Source organism: Pteropus medius, unplaced genomic scaffold (genome assembly GCF_902729225.1).
Source record: "Pteropus medius unplaced genomic scaffold, Ma_sr-lr_union100, whole genome shotgun sequence".
In the NCBI taxonomy this organism is placed as follows: domain Eukaryota; kingdom Metazoa; phylum Chordata; class Mammalia; order Chiroptera; family Pteropodidae; genus Pteropus; species Pteropus medius.
In genome coordinates, this window is record NW_024354499.1 from 2,320,519 (window position 1) to 2,345,078 (window position 24,560).

At 37.8% G+C, this 24,560-nt stretch overlaps 1 protein-coding gene and 1 pseudogene across 1 annotated transcript in view; both read left to right on the forward strand.

Annotated features, from left to right (window-relative positions):
* ANTXR1 (ANTXR cell adhesion molecule 1) overlaps positions 1–16,347 on the forward strand; it is a 233,380-nt gene extending 217,033 nt beyond the window's left edge. Inside the window, exon 18 of the mRNA XM_039852461.1 lies at positions 15,717–16,347. Coding sequence (XP_039708395.1) covers positions 15,717–15,725 — 9 coding nt within the window. The 3' untranslated portion in view covers positions 15,726–16,347. The remainder of the gene's footprint in view (positions 1–15,716) is intronic.
* Positions 16,348–19,803: 3,456 nt separating this feature from the next.
* Positions 19,804–19,922, forward strand: LOC120594713 (uncharacterized; annotated as a pseudogene).
* Positions 19,923–24,560: the final 4,638 nt, after the last annotated feature.

Genomic DNA, 24,560 nt, shown 5'->3' on the forward strand with positions numbered 1-24,560 from the left:
AATAAAAAATATAAAAACATACATAATAATAATAAACACTAACTTCAAATAGTGGTTACCTCTAAGGAGAGAGGGTGGGGAAAAACATCAACAAGAGAGATACAGAGAACTTCAACTATTATGTTAAGATTTTTTTTAAAAAAATCTGATGCAGGATGGCTTAATGTTAGAGTCTCATAGAACTGTCAGTGGGTACAGAAGGTATCAAATATGTTATTCTTGGATGTTTCTATTTGAAGTATTTCATAACAAAAGAAAACTTTAATAGAGTAAATTCTACTTTCTCCGCTTAGTGCTTGTGTGATCTTGAGTTTCCTTTTTTTTTTTTTTTTGGTTGCAAACAATACTAATAACAGGAGACACTAGAAACCAACCAGACACCCGCGTGGAGTCTGGAAGGAGGCTCAAGAGTGGCCAAGCACCAGGATGCGTTGTGGTGGTCTAGACCAGCCAATCAGACATGTGGCATGCAGTTGTCACACTGCTCTAAAATGAGAGGCCAGAGATGGCCCATTTTCCTTTGGACTGGAATGGATTGGAGCAGTAAAGCCGGGTCCTGGTATTCCGGCTACAACAGAAGGTTTGGATTTGCCAGCCTCTTTGCTTCCTTTGGCTGGCCATGCTTACTGTTTCTACATCTGTCCTCAGGTCAGGGGAAGTAGATATGTGGCTATAAACATATACAATGGTTCTTGCATATTAGCACTTCGAGAACACAGATTCAACCTTGCTGATCTGTAAGGGCTGAACACCACCTGTGGTGACTGACAGGCAGCCACCTGAGCAGACGAGAGACAGAGGATAGCTGAAGGAAGAGAAGCAGGTTTGAAATGGCTCCTGCCCATCCCTCATCTACCCTCTATGGTGCCCTTAGTCACCCAACTCACAGTTAAGCATCCTCTGTCCATCTCCAACACTTCTGACTGCTATCCTCTCTGCCACATTTCTCTTCCATTCCCCCTGGAGTCCTCCTTTCTGGGAAAACTCTCTCGGTCATTGGTCTACCACTGACCTCCTCCTCCTGCCCTTCAGAGACCTGGCTGTTCCCTGAGGCAACCTTCCTTACAGCCCTCAGTCCCACACATCACAGGGCCCAGAAGCAGAATTGGAATCTTCCTAACTCCTCTCAACATCCACACCCTTTGAGCTCTTCTCAAAGATATCATCAACAAACTTTTCAAGCACATTCCTCATAAATTCTGATGCTTCCCAGAACTCTGACCTTGGCTCTCTTTATATCACATATTGTCTTCATATCCAGTCCCATGATTTCAATTTTCCTTATGAGCCAGTGACTCTCAAATCTGTACCTCCAACACAGATGTCTCCCCAGCATTCCAGACCCATCTTTCCAACCACTTCTGGGCACAACTACCTGGCCATTGTACAGTTGCCTCGATTGCACCACGTTCAACACTGACTCATTCTCTTTCTTTCTCCTCTCCCAAGCATGCTCATGTTGTACTCTCAAACAGAACAAACAAACCACCCATGGCTCAGCCACTCGATCCTGACTCCATCTTCTCCTAACTCCCACCTCTAGTCAGTGACCAAGTTCTATTGATTATGCCTCAGCCTAATTTAAATAATAGCCTCTTCACTTTGCAGCCCCATTTCCCTTCTAAATTAGGAGCCATCAACCATTGCCTAATACATAGTGTAGTAATCTCCTAACTTGCTTTCTGGGCTCTCTGACTCTGGCCTAACATGCTTCCAAATGGTGGCTTCAGAGTTACGTCTCTAAAATATGACACTGATCATGTCACACACACACACACACACACACACACACACACACACACACACACACACCTTAAAGCTTGTTTACAGAAATAAGCCCAAACTCCTTAACAGAACCCTTAATCATCTAATCCTTGAACAAAAAGAATAAGCTGTAGAGTGAGTCTGCCAGGGATCAAATCCCAGCTCCCCCACTTATTAACTGAGGGGCCTTAAGGTCATATGAGTTTGTGCCTCTTTCCTCATCTATAAATATGCATAGTAATTGTACACATGAGATATGTTAGCTACCATTGTTAACTTTCTAGTCTCACTTCTCATCGTTCCTCCAAAAGCACCTGTGCTCTATCTAGGTATATGGAATTATTACTTGTTCCCTGAAAACACCAAGCTCTCCATGGATAGGTACTTCCCTATCCTTCTACCTGGAATGCCTTCCCTCTACCTTGTAAATCTGGAGAACCCTTATCTAAGCTTGAATATTACTTCCTCTGTGCAACCTTCCATGATTTTACCTTCCTCTAGTCTGGTACATCACCTGTTACATATCTCTCTATCATAGTAGTCATCATAAAATCTTATTCTTTTGTCTCTATCCTATCCCCACTCAACCACCTGACAGGAAGACTATAACTATTTTATCTTTATTTCTCCAGAATTTAACACAAAACTAAGAATGACTTAAAAGCGAGAAACCTGGGCCTCAGAAAGGTGAATTGTTTATCCCATTCTTCTCAATGCTTCTCCAACTTTCCACATAATAGCAATGCCACAGCTAGAAGGAATGATGGGCATAAAAACGTATTGAACTACATAACTAGAACCCATATCTGTCATTGAATCCAAGATCTTTCTACTACACCTATCAAAACTAACAGATTCTAAATCAAGATAGCACAAGCTAATTGTCACTCCCTTATAAGACCTAGTTAAAATGACAGTAAAAATATTTAAAAGTCCAACACAGTAAAGTGAATGGGAGCATTCATCAATGGACAATGGATTTCTATATGTTTCTGAAAGACAAAAAAACAGTACGTAAGGAGCTAGCAAGAGATGAAACAAGGTAGAAGATGCTACAGCCTGCAAGACTCATGGAGAGGCCGTAGCCAAAGAGGGAGATCTCTGCCTTGAACAGCCCCCAGAGAAGCTCCAAATTAAGAAATGCCAGGTTTTAGAAAGTGGGAATAAGATAAAGGGCTTGAAAACAAGGAGATTAATGAAAAGTCTGTATATAGACCAGTTGTCCTCCAACTAAGCTCCCGCTTCCACCTCGTGGAGAACTTGTAGCAATCTGGTATTCTTTACTGAACTCTTTCGTACTCCAAACAAACAAAGCAGGGTATTCCTCTCCTTTAAAAGTAGAAAAACTGGGAAAAACCAGGTGGCCAGTGTAGGGCATTTGGAGTCTTCTTGGTAAGTCCAACTTCCTGCCCACTCTCCTTAAAGCAAAGCCTACCATTGGACAAACTCTGCCCCCACATGCAGACTTCTCAATTGCATTTTTCTATTGCCTCATTCTTAAATATAACCAGACAACTAAAAACTCACTACGCTTTTGAGGATAGCTTACTCTGTGGAAGAGAAAAACTTAACACAAATAGTAAGAAATGAATAATTCAAAGACAGAGCAGATTTCTAATTAGGATCCTTAGAGAGACTTGAGACAATGTCGCATAAATAATAACAAGATACTATGAATAAAAAACAATCCAAGAAAAAAAATTTTTAATTATCAGAACGATTAGAAATAATTAAGAAAATCTCCTAGCAAAGGGGAAAAAAAGAAGGAAAACACTAAATAAAAGAAAAAAGATAAGAGATATAAAGGATCAGTTCATCTTATAGGAAAAAAAAATGAGAGTACAGAAAACAGAGGAGCAAATTACTTTTTAAATAGTACCTCAATATCCCTGAGTTAAGCGCTACAAATCTTTAGATTACAAGGTCAACCAAATGCACTGCACAAAAGGAGAGAGCAGGGAGAGAGAGAGAGAAGTATTATGAAATTTCAAGACCCCTCCCCCCCAAGGGTAAAGAGAAAAAATCCTAAAAGCTTCCAGAAAGGGAAAATAAAATTGTCTACAAGGAAACAGGAACTAGACTGGTATCAGACATTGCATCAGAAATACTGAATTCTAGAGTGGCGTGGGGAACTGGGGAATTGTCGTCATCCAGGGACCTGCCGGAGACCACAAGAAAACATGGGAAGGAAACAGAGCTTCTGGAAGAAATTCATCATGCTGTCTCAATAATAACTAACCATATGATACTCCTATTCCATTTTTTACAAAATAGAAAGAATATTTAGCCATGAACCTTCAAAAAGATTAATTTTACTTTGTTGTGTAGAAAACAGTATCTGGAATAGCAGAATGATAGCAAGCAGACAGGTTTTATTTGTGGAGAATAATTAAAATAAAAATACCAAGATACCAAAGTGATGTCAGAAGCATAGTGGCATGAGGGAGCTTCCCTGATCTCACCCCTTGAAATTGCAACAAGCCAAACACCTATGACCCAACAAATAACACATAAGTACATCTGAGAAATACTGGATTTTAGAAAACACTGGAACAAAGTCTTCAAATTCTAGAATACACTGAAGCACAACTTATAAATTTCTGGTAAAAATTTAGTTTCAAACCATCAATCGAGTATAAAATTAAGACAAAAACATTTTCAGACCTTCAAGGAAAGAAAAATTTACTACCTTTTCATAAATACACTTGAGGATCTACTCCAACAAAATAAGAGAGTAAAACAAAAAAGGGAAGACACCAGATCCTGGAAACAATAGATTTAATCCAGGAGGTTAAGCTTCCAGAATAAAAGCTGTCCAGCTCAGTCCAGACTGGAGCAAGACAACAGAGGCCCCCAGAGAGTAAAAATCAAAGGAGAAGATGGATTTGACAGATATAATACTATTTTGGGTTAGTTAGAAGAACTTAAGCTTGTCACTCAGACGATGCAAAAAGAAAAAAAAAGGCAGTTAAAAATTCCAGGAAAAAATAAAAACTGAACAAAAAAATGAAATGTAATCAAAATGCTCTCACTGGATATGCAGTGAAAATATTTACATATTCAATACATAAAAATTTTTATTATTGATTTTTAACTTTTGTATCAACAGATAGGCAAAGCATAAAAATTAATTATGGTTATAATTATGAATATACTACCCTTAAAAATGCAAAGGAAAAATTACAGATGGTGTGCTACGAGGTATAAGTAAATAAGAGATATAAATGAAAAAAAGAAGTAAATACTCTTAAAAATATGTATAGTGTTAAGAGACACTATCTACAATTAATAGAACAAGAAATAAAGAGGTGATCAAAGTATTTAAAGTTACAAAAATAATGAAAGAACTAAAAACAGTGCTATAACTATAGTGGGAGAGTATACCTGAGTTCAATCTTCAGCCATTACAGCAATAAACCATTAGATATGATTAAATTTAATAAATCGTGAAGAAGTAATAAAAAGATATTAAATAGAAGCTTTAGTAAAATATAACAGATTAAATATATGTGTTAGTCCCCACTACCTCCCGAAATCCCACTGCAGATACAGTAAAGGAAGTTTTAAGGCATAAATTCACTCATGTAAACAAAGAAATTAAAATATTCTAAAATTGATCGTGGTGATGGACGCACAACTCTATGAATATACTAAAGCCATTGAATTGTACACTTTAAGTGAGTAGATTGTATGGCATATGAACTATATGTCAATAAATTGGATTTTAAAACAGGAGAATGGGAGATGAGAAGATAGCAACAAAATTTCAGAAATCAGACAGCAGACAGATGAGTGATAAATAACCTAGGGATCATTCTCAAAAAATAACTGATACTCCAAGACCACAGTGGAAAAAGGCTCAGTGAAATGACTTGCACTACAAGTGCTTCAGTTTGGGAATCAGCCATCCCAAGTACCTCTGGCAGAGAGGGAAAAAAATAGAAGGTTGACAAATTAAGAATCAGTTAAACCCTTGGACGCCCTCTTCCATGCTGCATAACTGGGCACCTGTTAATGGAGTTTTGGTCATCATACTAATGTAAACACAGAATACTGAACTAACCAAAATATTAATAGTACTATATGGGAAGAATGGGGAATGGAAAGTATGCATTTTGCACAGTGCGGGCCAACGTAAATGAAATGAAAGAAAGTTAAAGTTTCATCTTTTGTTAATGGAAAGTCAATAGTAAATGCCTAAAACCAAATAATCAAGAAATAGCATTGCGAGCAAACTGGTTAGAGATATGGAGGAAAATATCACACTAATTCAAAGAGTTTGCTTCCAGTAAGTGAGAAATGGGGTGGGATGAGAAGACTGCTTTATTATTATTATTACTATTATTATTATTCTCCCCTTTTTATAATAGCATTTACTGAGATATAACTTATATACTATAAAGTTCCTTCATTTAAATGTACAATTCAATGGGTTTTAGCATATTTACAGAGTTATGCAACCATCACCACAATCTATTTTTAGATCATTTTCATCATCCCAGAAAGAAACTTGTACTGCTGTTTTAATAACAAGCCTTGTAGAACTATTTCAATTGTTAAGCCATAATAAAATAAAATGGAATAAAAACTAAATTTAGAAAAGAAACAAAGCCACAATTAAGAGTGGTTTCCTCTTGGAAGCAGGACTTGCAATGGGTGGCGATGGCGTGAGAGATGTGAGAGATACGAGCTTTTTATTGTCAGCCAGAATTTCTGTAACATTGTCTGTTTTTTATTTTAACCATGTGTACATATTGATCTTATGTTATCATTTTCTTTAAAAGTTATAGCAATTTTTTAAGCACAAACTTAATGGAAAGTGAGAGGTTAAATTTAGGGCAGCATTTGTGAAAGCCTTTCAAAAGTGAGAATTGTCATTCCGGCATCACAGCAAACTTGAGCAGGAAGGGGCAGCACCAAGTGAGTGATTTAGGGACTGGACAGCCTAACACCTGAGGGAAGGGTGGCCTCAAACTGGGAGATGGGGCTGTCCTCACAAAAGAGATGCTTTTTGAAGATCCCTGGGGCACAGGGCCTGGGGTGAGTCCGTTGTCGTTGGTGTGGAGGCGGTAGAAGGCCACACCTCAGAGCATACAAATGTCTCGTGACCCCCATCGGAAACCAAGGGCAGGGTTTGTGATGTGCAAAAGTGAGCATCCATTACCCAGGAGAAAGGAGAAATGTGGCCTCTGTCATCTCAGCCATATCTTCTCTCCCCAAAAAGCAGTTTCCACTCCTCCTGAGACTGAGCCTTTTTTTAAAATTTTGCACTTTCCTTCACTCTTAAAAAAATAAATAAATAAGACCCCAATTTGGACTTTTTTTTTAATGCTAAAAAACCATGCTGGCCATATAACCGGTGCTCTCACCTCTTCCTTAAGCTCTGTTTCTCATCTGGTTGCAGAACGAAGCAGCCATTATTCTGCCAGCAAACTGTCTCTGGGAAGAAATGAATGGAAAATGTGAGGAAATTTCCTTCCAAAATCCCAAAGAATCCTTGCCTCAGCATGACCAATGAGAATTAGCTACACAATGAACCACACTGGGAAAAAAAAGAAAAACAGGGTCATAATTCCTCAGTGCCAAATTTATAGCAAGATCTCTCTTCCTGGAACCCAAAGATGTTGGCATGCAAGGGACAGAAGGAGTGAATTTCGTGATTGAAGGTCCCTATAGCAGGGCCTTGATGGAGGGGACAGACTAGTCACCCCGGAAACTATGAAGAATTTGAAGATTTGGACTCGATACTGGAGGTAATAAACTGTCCTCAGCTTCCAAACCCGCCCAGTCATTTCTCACTTGTCTCTGAGTGTGAACCGCACTACCCCTATTCCCAGGCCGTCAGAGCTGCAGCTTTTGGGAACCCACTGGGACTGCAACACAGATGCTCCAGCAAAGCTTATTTCATTGATTCTGTTTTTAAACCAGGACACCTGGGTGAGAGCCTCATTATAAGAATGGGACATAGGACAGCCAAATAGGAGACCTTACTAGGAGGGAAAGCCAGGTAAGAAGATGTGGGTCCTGGCTTTGGGCAGCACAAGTGGAACAAATAGCAAGAAGGAAAATGGAGCATAAGTGATACAATGCAGTAAATAAGTAATAAGAAAAATAAGAGAAAAGTAAAATGATGCCATGATCTAACTTATTTTTCCTTAATTTATTTCATTTCAATCATTGACAGCCATTTTATTGTAAATATGTTACTTAAAAATAAGAAACTTTATATGCGATGCAAATGTTCAACTAAGTACTAGGGGTAATTTCAGAATATTCTTAGTACATAATTATACCCAGGTGAGCCTCTTCTTCTAAAGGCAAACTTGAAATATAAATGTCTCTCTTTCGTTCTCTCTAGATGATAAAGAAATGTAGTGCAGAATTTTGGGGATCATTATATCTGAATTGAAGTCTTGGTTTTGCCTTTCTTTGGCATTCTGACCTTAGGGATGTCATTTCACACCTGTGAGCATCAGTTTCTCCATCTGTCTTATGGCAGTAGTAACAAGAGCTAACACTCCATTGATCATTTTCTATGTGCCAATATACTACATTCTACATGCATGAATTTTTCATTTTCATGACAAATTTTCACATATAATGAGTTGAATTTTGTCCCCGCAAGATGTATGTGTTGGAATCCTACCTCCTGGTACCTCAGAATGTGACCTTATTCAGACATAAGATCATTGTAGATGTAATTCGTTAAGATGAGGTCATACTAGAGAAAGACAGACCCCTAATCCAACATGGCTGATATCCTTATAGAAAGGGGAAATTTGGACACAGACACATGCACACAGGGAGAATGTCATATAAAGATGGGCATTATGCTGCCGCAAGCCTAGGAACTCCCAGAAGCTAAGAAAGAGGTCTGGAACAGCTCCTTCCCTAGAACTGTCAGAGGGAGCATAGCTCTTCTGACACCTTGATCTCAGACTTCTAGCCTACAGAATTGTGAAACATAAATTTCTGTTTAAGCCACTCAGTTTGTGTTACTTTGTTACAGGAGCCCTAACAAACTAATAAATAGATACTATTATTACATTTCCACTTTAAAGATGAGAAAATCAAAATGCAAGTTCTGAAGCTCACATAGTAAGTAGCTGAGCTGGGGTTTGAACTCAGTCATAACCTTTATGTTATCCTAGTGGTGTTATTTAACTTCCGAGGATTGTCATAAGGACCAAGTGAGATAATTCATGTAAAACATTTAGCTCTGTGACTAGCACATATTAAGTATTCAATGAATTAGCTATTGCTGTTTATTATAACTGCTTTATGTTCAGAATTATACACTTAATACTCATCACAAATTATTCACTTTATATATTATTATTCCCATATTATAGATAAAGAAAGTAATAGAATTTGTGACTTGACAAGGATTTCATACCAATTCTGTCTTGTTCCAAAATCCATACTTAACCATCTCTATTTTCTAATTATTAATCTCTGTCTAACTCTATTCCAGAAAAGAATTTCAGTAAGCTTTTGTTGGAAAAATTCCAGCCAGGCTCACTGACTAAATCATGGTAATTCTTTCAGAGAGTTATGAGGAAGGTCAAGATGGCTCTCCACCCTTGAGATGAAATGTGTCTGGCAGGCCCTGAAGCTACTCGAATCTCTGCAGGCATATGTGATAGTTTGCAGGGATTAGAAGGGAACCAGAGCTGGCTAGAGGACCCTACCAGAGGATATAAACTAAAAACTATTATGCCATTAAAAATAAACTGCCAGAATTGAGTAAGAAATAAATCCTTCTATTATAGGACTTGATGAAAAATTTCTTAAATAAGACCCAAAGGGCACAAACAATAAAGGAAAAGATTAATAAATTTACCAAATTAAAATTTTTAAAATTATTTAAGCAGAGTAAACAGTAACAAAGAGAAAGGCCTAGGAGATGCATTTGAAGTGAGTATACCCAACAAGAACTGGTATCCAGAAAACATTTTTAAAACTTCCAAAATTCAGAAGAAAAAAAGATAAAGATCCTATCCGGGAAAACTGGGCCCAGACTTTGAGGTCTTTGCCAGAGCTATAAGATACAGGAAGGTTTGCATTTCACATTCTATTACCCATGAAATGTGTAGCATTACCCAAGGGGTGAGTGTGCTTATCCTGCAACCCAGCTACAGAAACTCCAAAGTGTGAACCAGAATGTTCTCTGCAGTATTGTTTGCAATAGTGAAAAATGAAAACAACCTAGATGGATAAATAAATGGTAGCATATTCAGAGAGTTAGTGGTATCAATGGAGATAAATCTCATAACACATGATATTGAGTGAAGGAAACAAATTGAGGGAAACATTTCTCTAAAGTTTATAAGCATGCAAAATAATTCTATGTATCATTTAGAGCTAAAAAGTGTATGTAATAAATTTATAAACATATTCAGGGGCTTGATAAACACCAACCTCAGAACTAGAGAGAGCGGTGGGTAATGGGATACAGAGGAAAACATAGGAAATTTCAAATATATTTTTTTGTTTCTTAAATGAGATGATACATATATGGGTATCTATTAAATTATTCTCTAAACTTTTAGTAAGTCCGATATATTTCACAAAAAAAAGTGGGGGGGGGGATTTTTCTAGTAAGAATCCTAGGGGATTAATTATCAAGGTGGCCAAATAAGATGTCCCTTGTTTATATTTCCCTCTCAAAACAATTTGGCATGCATCCATAAACAAAAGTTCCTTTGTGAGAGATGTGGGATCCAGCATTATATGCCAAAGGACCCAAGAAGAGTCTTGTCCACGTGTGTGTTGGGTAGTGGACATACAAACCTCAATCCTACCTGTGGACCCAGCAGCAACCTGGGAACCAGCTCTGGCTCTTCTCAGTCATGGTCCAGGGGCCCCTGGAAAATATTGTGTAGATAATAACCCACAAACAAGAAAGCATTTTTGGAAGTGCAGGAGTCCCACAGAGAAGTTCCAGCACACTATTGGAAAAAAGAAATATATGTTTGGACACATTGGAAAGATCAGTCAATAAAGTATGGAGGAGATGAGTGCTATTTCAAATGTGAAGACAGCAATACAAGACATCAAAGAATATGAAATATCAAGGAAATGTGACACTACCAAAGGATCACAATAATAGTCTAGTAACTGATCTCAAAGACATGGAGATCTGCTTTTTACCCAATAAAGATTTTTTAAATAGCTGTTTTAAGAAAGCTCAATGACCTAGAAGAAAACACAGAAATGAAATTCAACAAAACCGGGTAAACAATACACTAAATGAGAAGTTTAACAAAGAGAAATCATTTAAAAATACAAAACAAAAATTCTGGAGCTGAAGATTACAATAAAGTAAATGAAAAAAATGCGATAGAGAGCATCAATATCAGAATGGGTCAAGCAAAAGAAAGTACTTGTGAACTAGATGACAGGAAACTTTGAAATTATCCAGAGGACAAAGAAAAAAATAATGAAAAAGAGTGGGAAAATCCTATATAATCTATGGGCCACCATCAAAAGAAATAATCTGTAAATTATTGTGTTCCGAAAAGGAGAAGGGAGGGAGAAGGAAGTGGCAAACTTATTTTTTAAAAACAGTGGCTGAGAATTTCCCAAGTCTGGAGAGAGATTTGGACATCCAATTTCATGAAGCTAAGTCTCCAAAAAACTCAACAAAAACATATATTGTCCAAGACCCATTATAGTAGAACTGAAAAATCAAAGACAGAGATAATCTGAAAAGCAACTAGAGAAAAGAAGCTTGTAATTAATAAAGAAATCCCCATAAGGCTAGCAGGAGATTTCTCAGCAGAAAACCAAGAATGGGACAATATTTTCAAAGTGCTGACCAAAAAATCTTCCAGTCAAGAATACAATACCTGACAACGTTGTCTTTCTGAAACGAGAGATAAAGACTTTCCCAGACAAACAAAAGTTGAAGAATTTCATCACCACGAGACCTGACTTAAAGAAATACAAAGGAGTTCTTCAAGGTGAAATGAGAGGACAAAACATATGATAGGTCACAAAACAAGTATTTGCAAATTTAAGAAGATTAAAATCAGTCTAAATATGGTACGTGAATGAAAAGGTCTGACCACAACAATATGAAACTAGAAATCAATAACATGAGAAAAAGTGGAAAATTCACAAATATGTGAAAATTAAACAATATACTCCTTAACAATCAATAGGTCAAAGAAGGAATTAAAAGGGAAATCAAAAAATATCTTGAAACAAATGGAAACACAGCTACAAAACTTGTAAGATGCAGCAAAAGTAGCTCTAAGAGGGAGTTTATAATGATAAACGCTTACATTAAGAGAAAAGAAAGATCTCAAATAAACAATTTAACTTTACACTTCAAGGAACTAGAAAAAAACAAACTAAGCCCAAAGATAGCAGAAGGAAGGAAATAACAAAGATTAGAGCAGAAGTAAATGAAATAAAGACCAGAAAAAAAAATAGAAAAGATCAGCAAAAGTAAGAGCAGGTGTTTTAAGAAGGTAAACAAAATTGACAAATCTTTAGCTAGACTAGCTAGGAAAAAAAAATAGAAAGAAGACTCAAATAAAATCAGAAATGAATGAAGAGACATTACAACTGATACCACAAAAATACAAGGATTGTAAGAAATGACTTTGAACAATTATATACCAGCAAATTAGACTACCTAGAAGGAATGGATAAATTCCTAGAAATATGCAGTTTACCAAGACTGAATCATGAAGAAATAGAAAATATGAACAGACAAATAATCCAATAATGACTGAGGAGATTGAATCAATAATCAAAAATCTCCCAACAACAACAACGACAACAACAAAACCCAGGACCAAGTGAGTTCCCTGTGAATTCTACTAAACATTTCAAGGAAAAGTAATACTAATTCTTCTCTGACTCTTCCAAAATATTTAAGATGAGGGAATATTCTCAAACTCATTTTATGAGGTCAGCATTATCCTGATACCTAATCCAGATAAAGACAATACAAGAAAAGAAAACTACAGGCCATTAACCCTGATGAATAGAAATGAAAAACTCTCAACAAAATACCAGAAAACTGAATCCAAGAGCACATTGAAAGGATCATCCACCATGATCAAGTGGTACTTAACCCTGGGATGTAAGCATGGTTCAACATATACAAATCAATAAATGTGATAGACCACATTAAAAGAATGAAGGATTTAAAAAAACAAACCCATGATCATCTCAATACAGACAGAAAAAGCATTTGTCAAAATATAGCATACTTTCATGATAAATACTCTCAACACAATAAAGGCCACATATGACAAGACTTTATTGTACTCAACAATAAAAGGTCTAAGGCTTTTCCTCTAAGATCAGGAGCAAGACAAGTGTGTCCACTCTCACCACTCCTATCTGACATAGAACTGGAAGTCCTAGCCAGAGCAATTAGCCAAAAAAAAAAAAAAAAAGTTATCTAAATCAGAAGGGAAGGAGTAAAATTGTCTCTGCAAGTGATACTTGTATATAGAAAATCCTAGTCTCTACCAAAAACCTGTTAGAGCTAATCAACAAATGCAGTAATGTCGCATAAAACAAAATTAACACACAGAAGTGCATTTCTATATGCTAACAATGAAATGTCTGAAAAAAAAAAAGATAAAGACAATCTCATTCACAACAGTATCAACAACATAAGATACTGAGAAATAAATTTAACCCAGAAGGTGAAAGATTTATAAAATAAGAACTATAAGACTTTGATGAAAGAAATTGAAGAAGACACAAATACATGGAAAGATAGTCTAGTTCATGAACCGGAAGAATTAATATTGTTAAAACGTCCATACTACTGAAAGCCATCTAAAGACTCAATGCCATCTCTATCAAAATTTAAATGGCATTTTTCACAGAAATAGGTAAAATCATCCTAAAATTTGTATGGAACCATGAAAGATCCTGAATAGCAAAAGCAATCTTGAGAAAAACAAAGCTGGAAGCATCATATTTCCTTGTTTCAAACTATATTACAAAGCTATAGCAATCAAAATAGTACACATGTTTGACGAGGGAGCCAAACATACTCAATCAGAAAAAGATAGTCTCTTCAATAAATGGTGCTGGGAAAACTGAGTAATCACATGTAGGAAAATGAAATCCTGACCTTTACCTTATACCACTTACAAAAATTAACTAAAATGGATTAAAGACTTAAACATAAGACCTGAAACCATAAAATCTCTGGAAGAAAACATAGGGAAAGTTCCTTGACATTGGTCTTAGTAATAATTTTAATATGACACCTATTTATGGACAAATAGACTGATTCTCTACTTTCACTCTTCCAAAGTGTCCTGGAGTGAATTTTTTTATACATAAATATGAAAGTTGCCCTAGGACACATAACTGGAGCTGAAATTGGTTAAGTCAAAGTTTCCTCCTCTTTAATTATAATAAATAATGTTAAATTTTCCTAAAAATTGGTGTGTGAATTTACATTGCCAACAGCACTAATAAAGAGTCTCTTTCCCCACATCCTAACCACCAGTTAGTGTTATCAGACTGCATTTTTGTCAATCTGATAGTGTGAAATAATTTATTTTATTTTGCATTCCCCTCATTACTAACAAAGTAAGCTTCTTTTCATGTCATCAATCTTCTTTTCTATAAATTACTGATTTTATTATCTGTATCCTTACTATTAATTTTCAAGATTTTTTGCATATTCTTCACACTAATTCTCAATTTGCTGTATGTTGCAAATATCTTCACATTCTCATGTAGTCAAGTTGATCAAACTTTCCTCAACTTTTTTGTCTATTTTGTCTTGTTTAAAAACAAGTTATAAAGATGTTTTTCTATATTTTCTTCTTAAAATCTTAAAGTTCTACATTTTACATTTATATTTTAATCAAGCTAGAAGTGTGTGTGTGTGTGTGTGTGTGTGCATATACACACACAGGTATGGTAAGGTTGAGATTCTATTTTATCTTTTTCCAGAATTTATTTTCCAAGAACAATTTATCTATTTATCTACCTATCTACCTATCTATCTATCTATCTATCTATCTATCTATCTATCTATCTATCTATCTATTATGATCCTATGGGGTTTTTTATTTAAATATAGTTAGTATACAATATTATCTTAGTTATAATAGTTTAAGGTGTACAATATAATAATTTGACATTCTTATACCTTACAATGTGGTCATCCCAGTAATTCTAGTAATCCTCTGTCACAACAAACTTATCACAATATTATTGACTATATTCCCCTGAACAAGACCAGTTTATTAGTCTGTTTTTTTCATGCTGCTTTGTAATACTACCTCTTTCATAAGTCAAATTCCTAATATATACATCTGTTTCTATACTCTCTATTCTGTTCCATTGGTAGATTTCTCTATACCTATGCCACTGTGTAAATTACTCTAGCTTTGTATAAATTTTCAGAATATGATAGGGCAAACCTCTCATCATCATCATTATAATGATGATTATTTAAGATTTTTTACATATTTTTACCTTCCCTGTATTGTTTGATTTTTAAAGTTTTGTCATTTATGACAAACTCTCTTGAGAAATTTTATTGTAACTGAATTAACTTTAATTTAATTAGGACAAAAATTGACATTTTTTATGAATATCAAGTCTTTCTACCCATGGATATATTTTTGTCTCCAACTACTTAGATATTATTTTGTGTCTTTCAATAAGTTGTTTTGATTTTTTCCCCATAGTGGTCTTGTGCTTTTTTATTATATTAATTTCTAAGAATTCTCAGTTTTTTGTTATTATTATTATTGTAATTAGTGCTTTAAGTAAATTTTCTAAATTTTGTTACTGTTTTGACTTTGTACATTGATCTTATTTACAGCAACCTTCTAATCTTTGATTATTTCTAATATTTTGCCTATAGATTTTCATAGATGTTCTCTGTTGGTCATCATACAACTTCAAATAATGAGGTTTTATTTCTTTCAACCTTCTTCTTTTTGCTACAGCCACAATAATCTCAACTCAGCTCCACGTACCAACAAAGACTGGACTCTACTGTCTCTGTAGCAATATTGGAGTGGAGCACAAGAAGGTGCGAGAAGCAAAGCTAACATTGATTCATTACATTAATGGTAACTGACCATCAGGCATATCCTCTACCCAAGTTCTCTACCATGTCTACTTGAGTTATACAATTACACAATTTTTAACTTTCTTTTTCTATCTCATGACTCCACTTGAAGTCCCCATTCACTCTTTCCCACTGAATGATCTTATGGGACTTCTCACAGGAGCTCTGTTGGTCCAGTATTCCCAGTTCTTTCCATTATCATGTCATTATAATAGAAAGAGTATTTTGATGTCCTAGGCAACCAAATTTAGTACCTTCATTCTTATCCTTATGATAATCCTAATGCTAGCTAGTATATTTTACAAGAGTGTATAAGCCTCCCATTTTCTCTTTCCAAGGTCTAATTTTTGGTATTTTTTGTACTTTGGAGTTTTTTGAGGGGAAGGGAGGCTGTCGTTAGGTTTTGTTGTATTGTTGTTTGATTTGGTTGGTCGGTTGGCTGTAACCTGTTTTCCTCAATATGTCTACTTATTTTTAAATCTGAACATGAATGTAAATATGTTTTATTATCGATGTTCCTTTATTCTCTTTCATAATGTGTAATTCTTTTATTATGTCTCTACTTTTTCTTTTCATCCCTTGAACTATGTAAACATTCCTATATTTATAGTCTGTTTCAGATGGGTGTTCTACCATCTCGAGTTCAGGGTTATTGGCTCTCCTGCTTATTATGTCTGTAAATTCTTATTCATGGTGGATCTTTCCACCAGGAGTTTTTTATTTTTTTACTGAAAACTCATCTTCAACTGATTTTTAACTGAGCTTGATTTTTCAATGGAAATCTCCCATGACCAGAGTGATTTTCCATCTGCTTCTGCATGTGTCCCAGCAGTAACATAACTAGGACCACTCTTTATATGCATTTCTTAATTTAGGGTGTCCACAGCTCACAGACAGTATACATTCAGTCTCCAGAACCTCTAAAAACATCAGCTTGGAATTTTACTTTTTCACAAAGCACTTATATTTTTGTCACTCAGAATCCAGGTGGAGGCAAACATTCTTGGCATCTTCTTGATTCAATGGCTGGAATTTTTTTTTCTAGTCCTCCTTTTGTATAGAGTTCAGCCCTACAATTGCTCCACCTTTTTGCTTTCTTGTCTAGGTCTCTATAACACTGGCCCAGGTCCTTAACCCTCATCTCTGCATGGGCACTACCCCAGCCTAATAAGAGCACAGACAGACACACCCACACTCCTGGCTTGCTGCAGCACCACTCACCACTTCCGGCTGTTTTTCCATTCCCTCTTCAGTTCCAGCAACTAGTCTAATTTGGTTTTCATTTTATCCTACATTTCTATGTGTTTGTAATAGGAATATTTGCACATTAGTCCACTCCTTCCAAGTCTCCTTTTCCTTTACAGAGGCCCTCAAAACCAACCAGGCCTTAAAACCTCTTAGAGAAGCCAGAAGCAGATGCCTGTGGAATCTAGAGTAAAGCCTACCTACAGAAAGTATCTCCAGAATTTGGCCAGAATCTTGAGAAGAAAGAACTAGGCTTGTCTGATTACTGACTGGATAATTTCTGCTTAACAACCACCTTTCTGTTCTTATGCTCGGATGAAATTGGAATGCTTCTTCCCTGCCAATTTCAGTGGATGAGATCATCCTTACAAAGTCCTTGGAGACACATTAAGTCAGGAATCTTTTATAAAAGAAATGCATGTGGCATGTGGGACTTGATGGATTGTCTTCTTGAGAAACAGACTCAGTGGGGTCTCTCTGTTATTGTTGTTATTATTGTTGCTTTGAGAAGAAAGCTACCCAGGTTTTTGTTTTTATTTTTTAAAGAAAAATAGTAATAACCCTGGAGGTTGGCACTTTATGGAGAGAGAACACATACCTTCAAGGGTCAGCAGGCTGACAGTTCACAGATGAGCATTCTGACAGTGTTCCAAATTGTCTCTTTCAAATAGGATTGTGAGAAGGCAAGGAGAAAGTCAGGAAAGAATAGTATGTAAAACAGAGTCCAGATTTTAAAGTTAATGACAGAATAAGTCATGGCCTATAGAGTTACTGATGTCATCTTTCCATGATATTTCCTTCGCTCCTGTTATTCAAAGTTCAGTTATGAGCCTTCTTGGAGTCATAACTGGCCCTGAGGAAAAGTTTGAGTAATCAGTCATCCACACCTGAGTATAACTTTAACCCAATGTATTATCCACCTAGAGATGTTGTCTCTTGAAAATTATAATATCAGTGAGATAAAGATTTGCCTGAATCTATATGGTGCAGAGGGAGGACTCAAACGAGACCCTCCAACTCTAAAGCTCAAGCTCTTTCCAAACCTTACCACTGTGTCTTAGACAGAGTAGACTGGAGATTCTTCTCTGGGCTATGAGGCCCAGCTAGGCCTGCAATCTTGAGCTTTCTCTAAGGGCACAGCAGCTCTGGGCAGGCATCAGTGATGAACATGCCCAGGTTCTATTTCTATCACCTCAGTCTCTGAATTACATCCTCACCAGTCAGATCTGTCTGCTGGGCCATAAAGCCATAAAGAAAATATGAATGGAGTTCCAGTCAAGATGGCAGAGGAGGTAAATCACCTGAAGTCTAGCCATACAGAAGTCTTATAACTAAGGATATACAGAAGAAGCCACATTGAGACTAGTAAGAGGGGTAGAGACACAAAACGAGCTGGCCCCACACCACATGTGGTGGTTGAGAATCAGGAAGGATATCTCACTATGGAAGTCCCCCTGAAGGAGCGAGGATCCCCAGCCTGGAGCGACAGTGCTGGGAAGAGAAGTCCCCACAACTTCTGGCTGTGAAAACCAGCAGAGTTTGTGGCTGAGCAAGATGGAGGACTGCAGATGTCCCAAGCTTTCCCTCTTAAAATGCCAGCACATGGACTTACTTGCTGATGGACTCACTTGCTCAGAGCTTCAGTGCTGGGGCAGCAGCTTGAAAGATACTAGGGACATACAGGGAGTAACTGAATTGTCTGGCTTCAGGACAAGGACTAGAGAGGCAACTTCCTCCCAGATAGAAGCACTGACACATGGCATTGTTACTTTGTTGAGCCTCTCGCATACCAGCATGCAGACTTAGACAGGCACCATATCTGAGTCTTCATCAACCAGGTTAACACTGGTCAGCTTGCCCTGGTGATTCCCTGAGACTCCACCCCATCCAATTTGCAGGCCCTAAAATTTCTCAAAGGTTCACAAACCCCAAACAAGTAGCATGTGACGTCCCAAGCCTGGCACTAACAGCAGCCGGCCTTGGTGTGCATCTTAGTATCATATCCCCCAGGCACTCTCAAGTCCAGCATGGGTGAACTACATCTGTGGATCACTTTGTGGCCCATCCCAGGAGGTCCCCAGGGCCAGCATACCCGGTGGCCGGTTTTAACCTGAGCTGTAGCACCACATGGGGCCAAATCTGAGGATGTTATACCCAGAGGACAGACTGGGCAGGCATCAGAGTCCTGCTAAAATGAATCCTTCTCTGTAGGGTCAGTCCCTGCACAACAGCTCCTCCACTGTAGTCATGGCCAGTCCTCAGAATCAATCAGCCTGAGGGTCAATCCTCTCACTGACATGCAAACAGCAACTAGGGCTCAACTACCACAGTAGGGCACACACATGTGGAGCTCCAGCTCATGTGACCAGGGAGACTGCACCACTGGGCCCCATAGAACATCTACTATATAATGCCACGCTACTAAGACCAGGAGGCATAGCAGCTCTATGTCTAATTTCTAATTACATAGAAATGAACACAAGTAGGTAGCCAAAATGGGATACAAAGAAACGTCTCAAGTGAAAAAACAGAACAAAGCTCCTGAAAAAGACCTAAACAAAAGAGATAAGCAATCTTCCAGATGCAGTTCAAAACACTGGTTATAAGAATGTTTAATGATCTCAGTGAAAGCTTCAACAAAGAGATAGGAAATATAAAAATGGAGATTAAAAACATAAAAAAGAACCAGTCAAATGAAGAATGCAAAAATTGAAATAGTCTACAGCCATGCTTCCCTGAACAAGCCCAATCCCGTCTGATCTTGGAAGCTAAGCAGGGTTGGGCCTGATTAGTACTTGGATGGGAGACCATCTAGGAAGACCAGGTGCTATAGGCATAAAAAATTAAAAAATAAGGGATTGTAAGCTGACAAGGTCCTTGCAATCTGTGAGATCAACCAAGGGTTGCCTCATCTAAAAATAATAATAATAATAATAAAAACTGAAATAAAGAATACATTAAAGGCTATCAACAGTAGATTAAATGAAGCAGAGGATCAAATCAGCAATTTGGAAGATAAGGTAGCAGAAGACACCCAATCGGAACCCCAACGAGAAAAAAGAATCCAAAAAAATAAGGATAGTTTAAGGGGCCTCTGGGACAACGTCAATCATAACAACATTCACATCATATGGGATACTGGAAGAAGAAGTGGAAGAGCAAGGAATTAAAAACCTATTTGAAGAAATAATGGCAGAATGCTTCCCTAACCTGGTGAAGGAAATAGACGTACAATCCCAGGAAGCACATAAAGTCCCAAACAAGATGAATCCAAAGAGCCCCACACCATTAAAATGCCAGAAGTTAAAGACAAAGAGAGAATCTTAAAAGCAGCAAAAGAAAAGCAGTTAGTTACCCATGAAGGAGCTCCCATAAGACTGTTAGATGATTTCTCAAAAGAAACTTTGCAGGCCAGAAGAGATTGGCATAAATATTCAAAGTGATGAAAAACAAGGACCTACAATCAAGATTACTCTACTCGGCAAAGCTATTATTTGGAACCAAAGGACAGATAAAGAGCTTCCCAGACAAGAATAAGATAAAGGAGTTAATCAGCACCAAACTAGTAGTACAAGAAATGTTAGAGGGACTTCGTTGAAAAAAAAGAAGAAAAAAAAGAAAAGGTCAAAAATATGAATAATAAAATGACAATAATTACATATCTATTGACTATTACTTTAAATGTAAATGGATTAAGTGCTCCAATCAAAAGACAGAGTGACTGAATGGATAAAAATATAAGACTTTTAGATATGCTGCTTACAAGAGACTCACTTCAGATCAAAAGGCACACACAGACTAAAAGTAAGAAGACAGAAAAAGGTATTTCATGAAAATGGAAACAAACAAGAAAAGCTGGGGTAGCAATACTTATACCAGACAAAATTGACTTTAAAACTAAGGCTATAACAAGGGATGAAGAAGGACCCAGTAATCCCACTTCTGGGTATTTATCCAAAGAAACCCAAAACATTACTTTAAAGTGACGTGTGAATCCATATATTCATTGCAGCGTTATTTACATTAGCCAAGATATGGAAGCAACCTGGATGACCATCAGTGGATGAATGGGTAAAGAAGAGGTGGTACATATATATAATGGAATACTACTCAGGTACATATATATATATATATATTGTTGCCATATGCAACAATATGGGTGGACCTAGAGGGTACTGCGCTGAGTGGAGTAAGTCAAACAGAGAAAGACAAATGTTATATGATTTCACTTACAGTGGAATCTAGAGAACAGGATAAACAAACAGAAACAAGCTCATGGATACAGAGAGTATTTTAATGGTTGCCAGAATGGGGGATGGGGAGATGGATGAAGCGGGTAATAACTATGTATGGTGTCAGATGGGTACTGGATTTATCTGAGTGATCACTTCATAAGTTATATAAATGTCTAATCACCGTGTTGTACACCTGAAATTAATATAATATTGTATGTCATCTATAATTGAAATATATATATATATATATGTGTGTGTGTGTGTGTGTGTGTGTATATATATATATATATATATATATATATATATATATATATACACACACACACACACATTTTTTTAAAAAAAAGAAAATAGGAATGATGCCAAAACTCACTTCTTATTTCTTTGGGAGTTCTACCTCATAGTGAAGTATCTTTGAAAGGCCATTAGCTAATGCCTTGCTATTCCTTAGGGAGAATTCAGAATCCCAGAGAAATAACCAAAGGGATTTTCCTGAAACAATTTCATTCGCATCAATTCAAAGCCCAATATACTAAACTCTTTTGAGGGTGTTAATCTCATTAAGAGCCTGTTATATAAAGTTGCTCAAACACCATCCATAATTTCTGCTGAAGAGTGGGTCTGTGGGCCCATGTTCGTAACATATGACCCCACACCCCCGCCAGAGCTGAATGAGACATGAGTGGAGACCTGGCCCAGGAAAAACCAACCCATTGGTTGAGCTGAGCCAATCAGATTCTCCCTTTCAAAAGCGAGGCCCAGAGGATAAGATGGAGGTAAGCACTAGATCTGGAATTCCAGATCAGGCCAGAGTTGTGCCATAGTGAGCTGAGCCAAATACAAGATGCAGACAGGTGCCCACAGATCCAAGAAGGGGGTGCTGACCTGAGGTCAGCCAGAGCCAGCAAGCAAAGCTTATGAGGACTCTTGTGCTCCACCCTGCACCCAGATACTACGTTGGAACAGAGGAGGAAGGGAAGAGGAATCCTGAAAGACAGTGATTACCTCACAAAAGCAAGAAACCTTATAACTACAATGCGTTAACGTTGAATGCTGTGGCAGAAGCAGTTGTGAGGGGGTAGAGAATGGACAAATGCATAAAGGATGGCCCACCTCATGAGAGAAATTAGAGACCAGAGAACGTTGAAAAGGCCTTCTGGCTGCTACCTCTCTTTTCATTTTTCTCCAGATGTTTCTGGTTTCCCTCCTTACAGAAGCTTTTACTAAACTTCTTATTCCCCACCTCACCCCTTCACTTTCAGATGGAGTTCTGCCTCCTCTGTCAGTAAAAATATCAAAGCACCCAAAAGGAATTCTGTTGATGCCATTCACTCTTCAACAAACTTTGTGTCTCATCACCCACACAGCGTTCCTTACCTGTTACAAAGGAAACATGCTTCCTCCTTTACAAAGCTGAGTCTTCCACATCCTGTGTTGATCCTAAGACCTCAGCCCGCTGAGACCCCTCCATCCACTCTCTCTTCTGCATCTTCTCTCTCTCCTTCTGTGATAGCACTTTCCTGTCTGCCTGTAAATGTTCTCCAGGCTCTTCAACCCTACAATGCCCTTCCTCAACTCCAGTATTCCCTCCAGCTACTGCCCTAGTTCCCTCATTGTCTTCAAAGCCAAGCTTTTTGAAGGAGACTTCCTCAAGTCTCATTCGACCCTCAACTCACTCTGCCTATCATATTTGGGAAATGGCTCTGGGGAAACAAGGAGAGTTCTCAAATGCCAGATTTTATGTCCTGGTTACAACCCTTCTCTTGCAACATTTAGCACTGCTGACCATCCCCTCTCTATTGGTCATGGTCCAAACAGGATACAGATGGCACACACAAGCTTGGTCGCTTTTCCCAAACTATCTCACACTTCTATAAATAGTCCCTTTATTCACAAGGGATCTTGCAGTATACTGGGGCCAGTAACAGAGAAAAGAGCTACCAGGAACAGAGCAAGTTATGTGGAGAGGGTCACCATTTTCCCTGGGAAATAGCCAGGGGAATACACGCCCCAACTCACTCTGCTTTTTCCCTCCAAACTCCTGCCAGCACTCCCCATCTGCTTAAACCCAACCGGAATCAAAAAGGCAAGAAAGTCCATTGCTGCACTGAGACAGGCGCTTCTCCCAGGGCTCAGGGCACAGTGAGAAGAGTGGAGGTGTGCAGGATCAGGACCCTGAAGAACCCAGCACTCCCCCTCCTCCTCCTAACTCTCTTCTCACTTGGCTTCTGTCACCCGCTCTTCTGATTGTTCTTCTAGTGTTCTAACCACACCTTGTCGGTCTCTTCACTGGTCTCTCTTCTTCCACCAACATCTTAAATGTGCTGTCATAGACCCTATGCCTTATTCTTTTTTTCTCTTTAAAATTCCTCTCTCTCTCTCTCTCTCTCTCCTCTTTAGCAATTTTATTTCCCCTAAGGCATCCACTATAACCTCCAAGGTAATGATGACACAGGTCTGCATCTTCAACTCTGACCTCTCACTTACTCTCATTGAACTCTAACTCCATTAGTCATCACCACACAATTTCCCACAAGAAAAATTTGAGTGCCTCAAATATAACAAAACCAAAACAAAACTCATGCTCTTCTCCCTCGGACTCTTGTCCATGTTCCCCTTTTTATTAACCACAGGCACCTTGGACTTCATTTCCTTTACAGTCCTGCTATTCAAAGAGTGGTCCAAACCCTGGAGATGGACAGCCCCCAGGAGTGCATCGCAAATCTAGGGCCCCACCCAGACCTACTGAATCAGCATCTGCATTTTTACAGGATCCCCAGGTGGCCCATGTATACAGTGGAGTCTGGAAGTGCTAGTTGACAGCAGATATCACAATCATTCCTCTTTCCGTTTAGCATTGTGTTATCATGTACCAGACTTAGAAGCTTAACATTAAAATAGAAAGAAATAAACTTGACCACAAATGGGACTCCTGCAGAATTCCCCTCGGCTGTCCACTCACTGCTTTGGACTTTGTCTTACAGAAGTTGCCTTAAGGAATATGGTATGCTTACAGACCCCTAATTTTTTAAAGAAATTCTTACCTATCCCCTCAACTCTTCTTGCCTATATCCTTGGAGGACTCTGAAAGGTACCCAGATTACTGTTTTCGGAAAGAAAGAGAGAGAGAGAGGATTTGGGGTTATTAGAAGGAGAAGCCCATCTGTTTGAAAAAGTCCCAGCTGATGTTTGCCACGGACACCATGTAGAATACATGACACCCAGTTCAATCTTGTCAG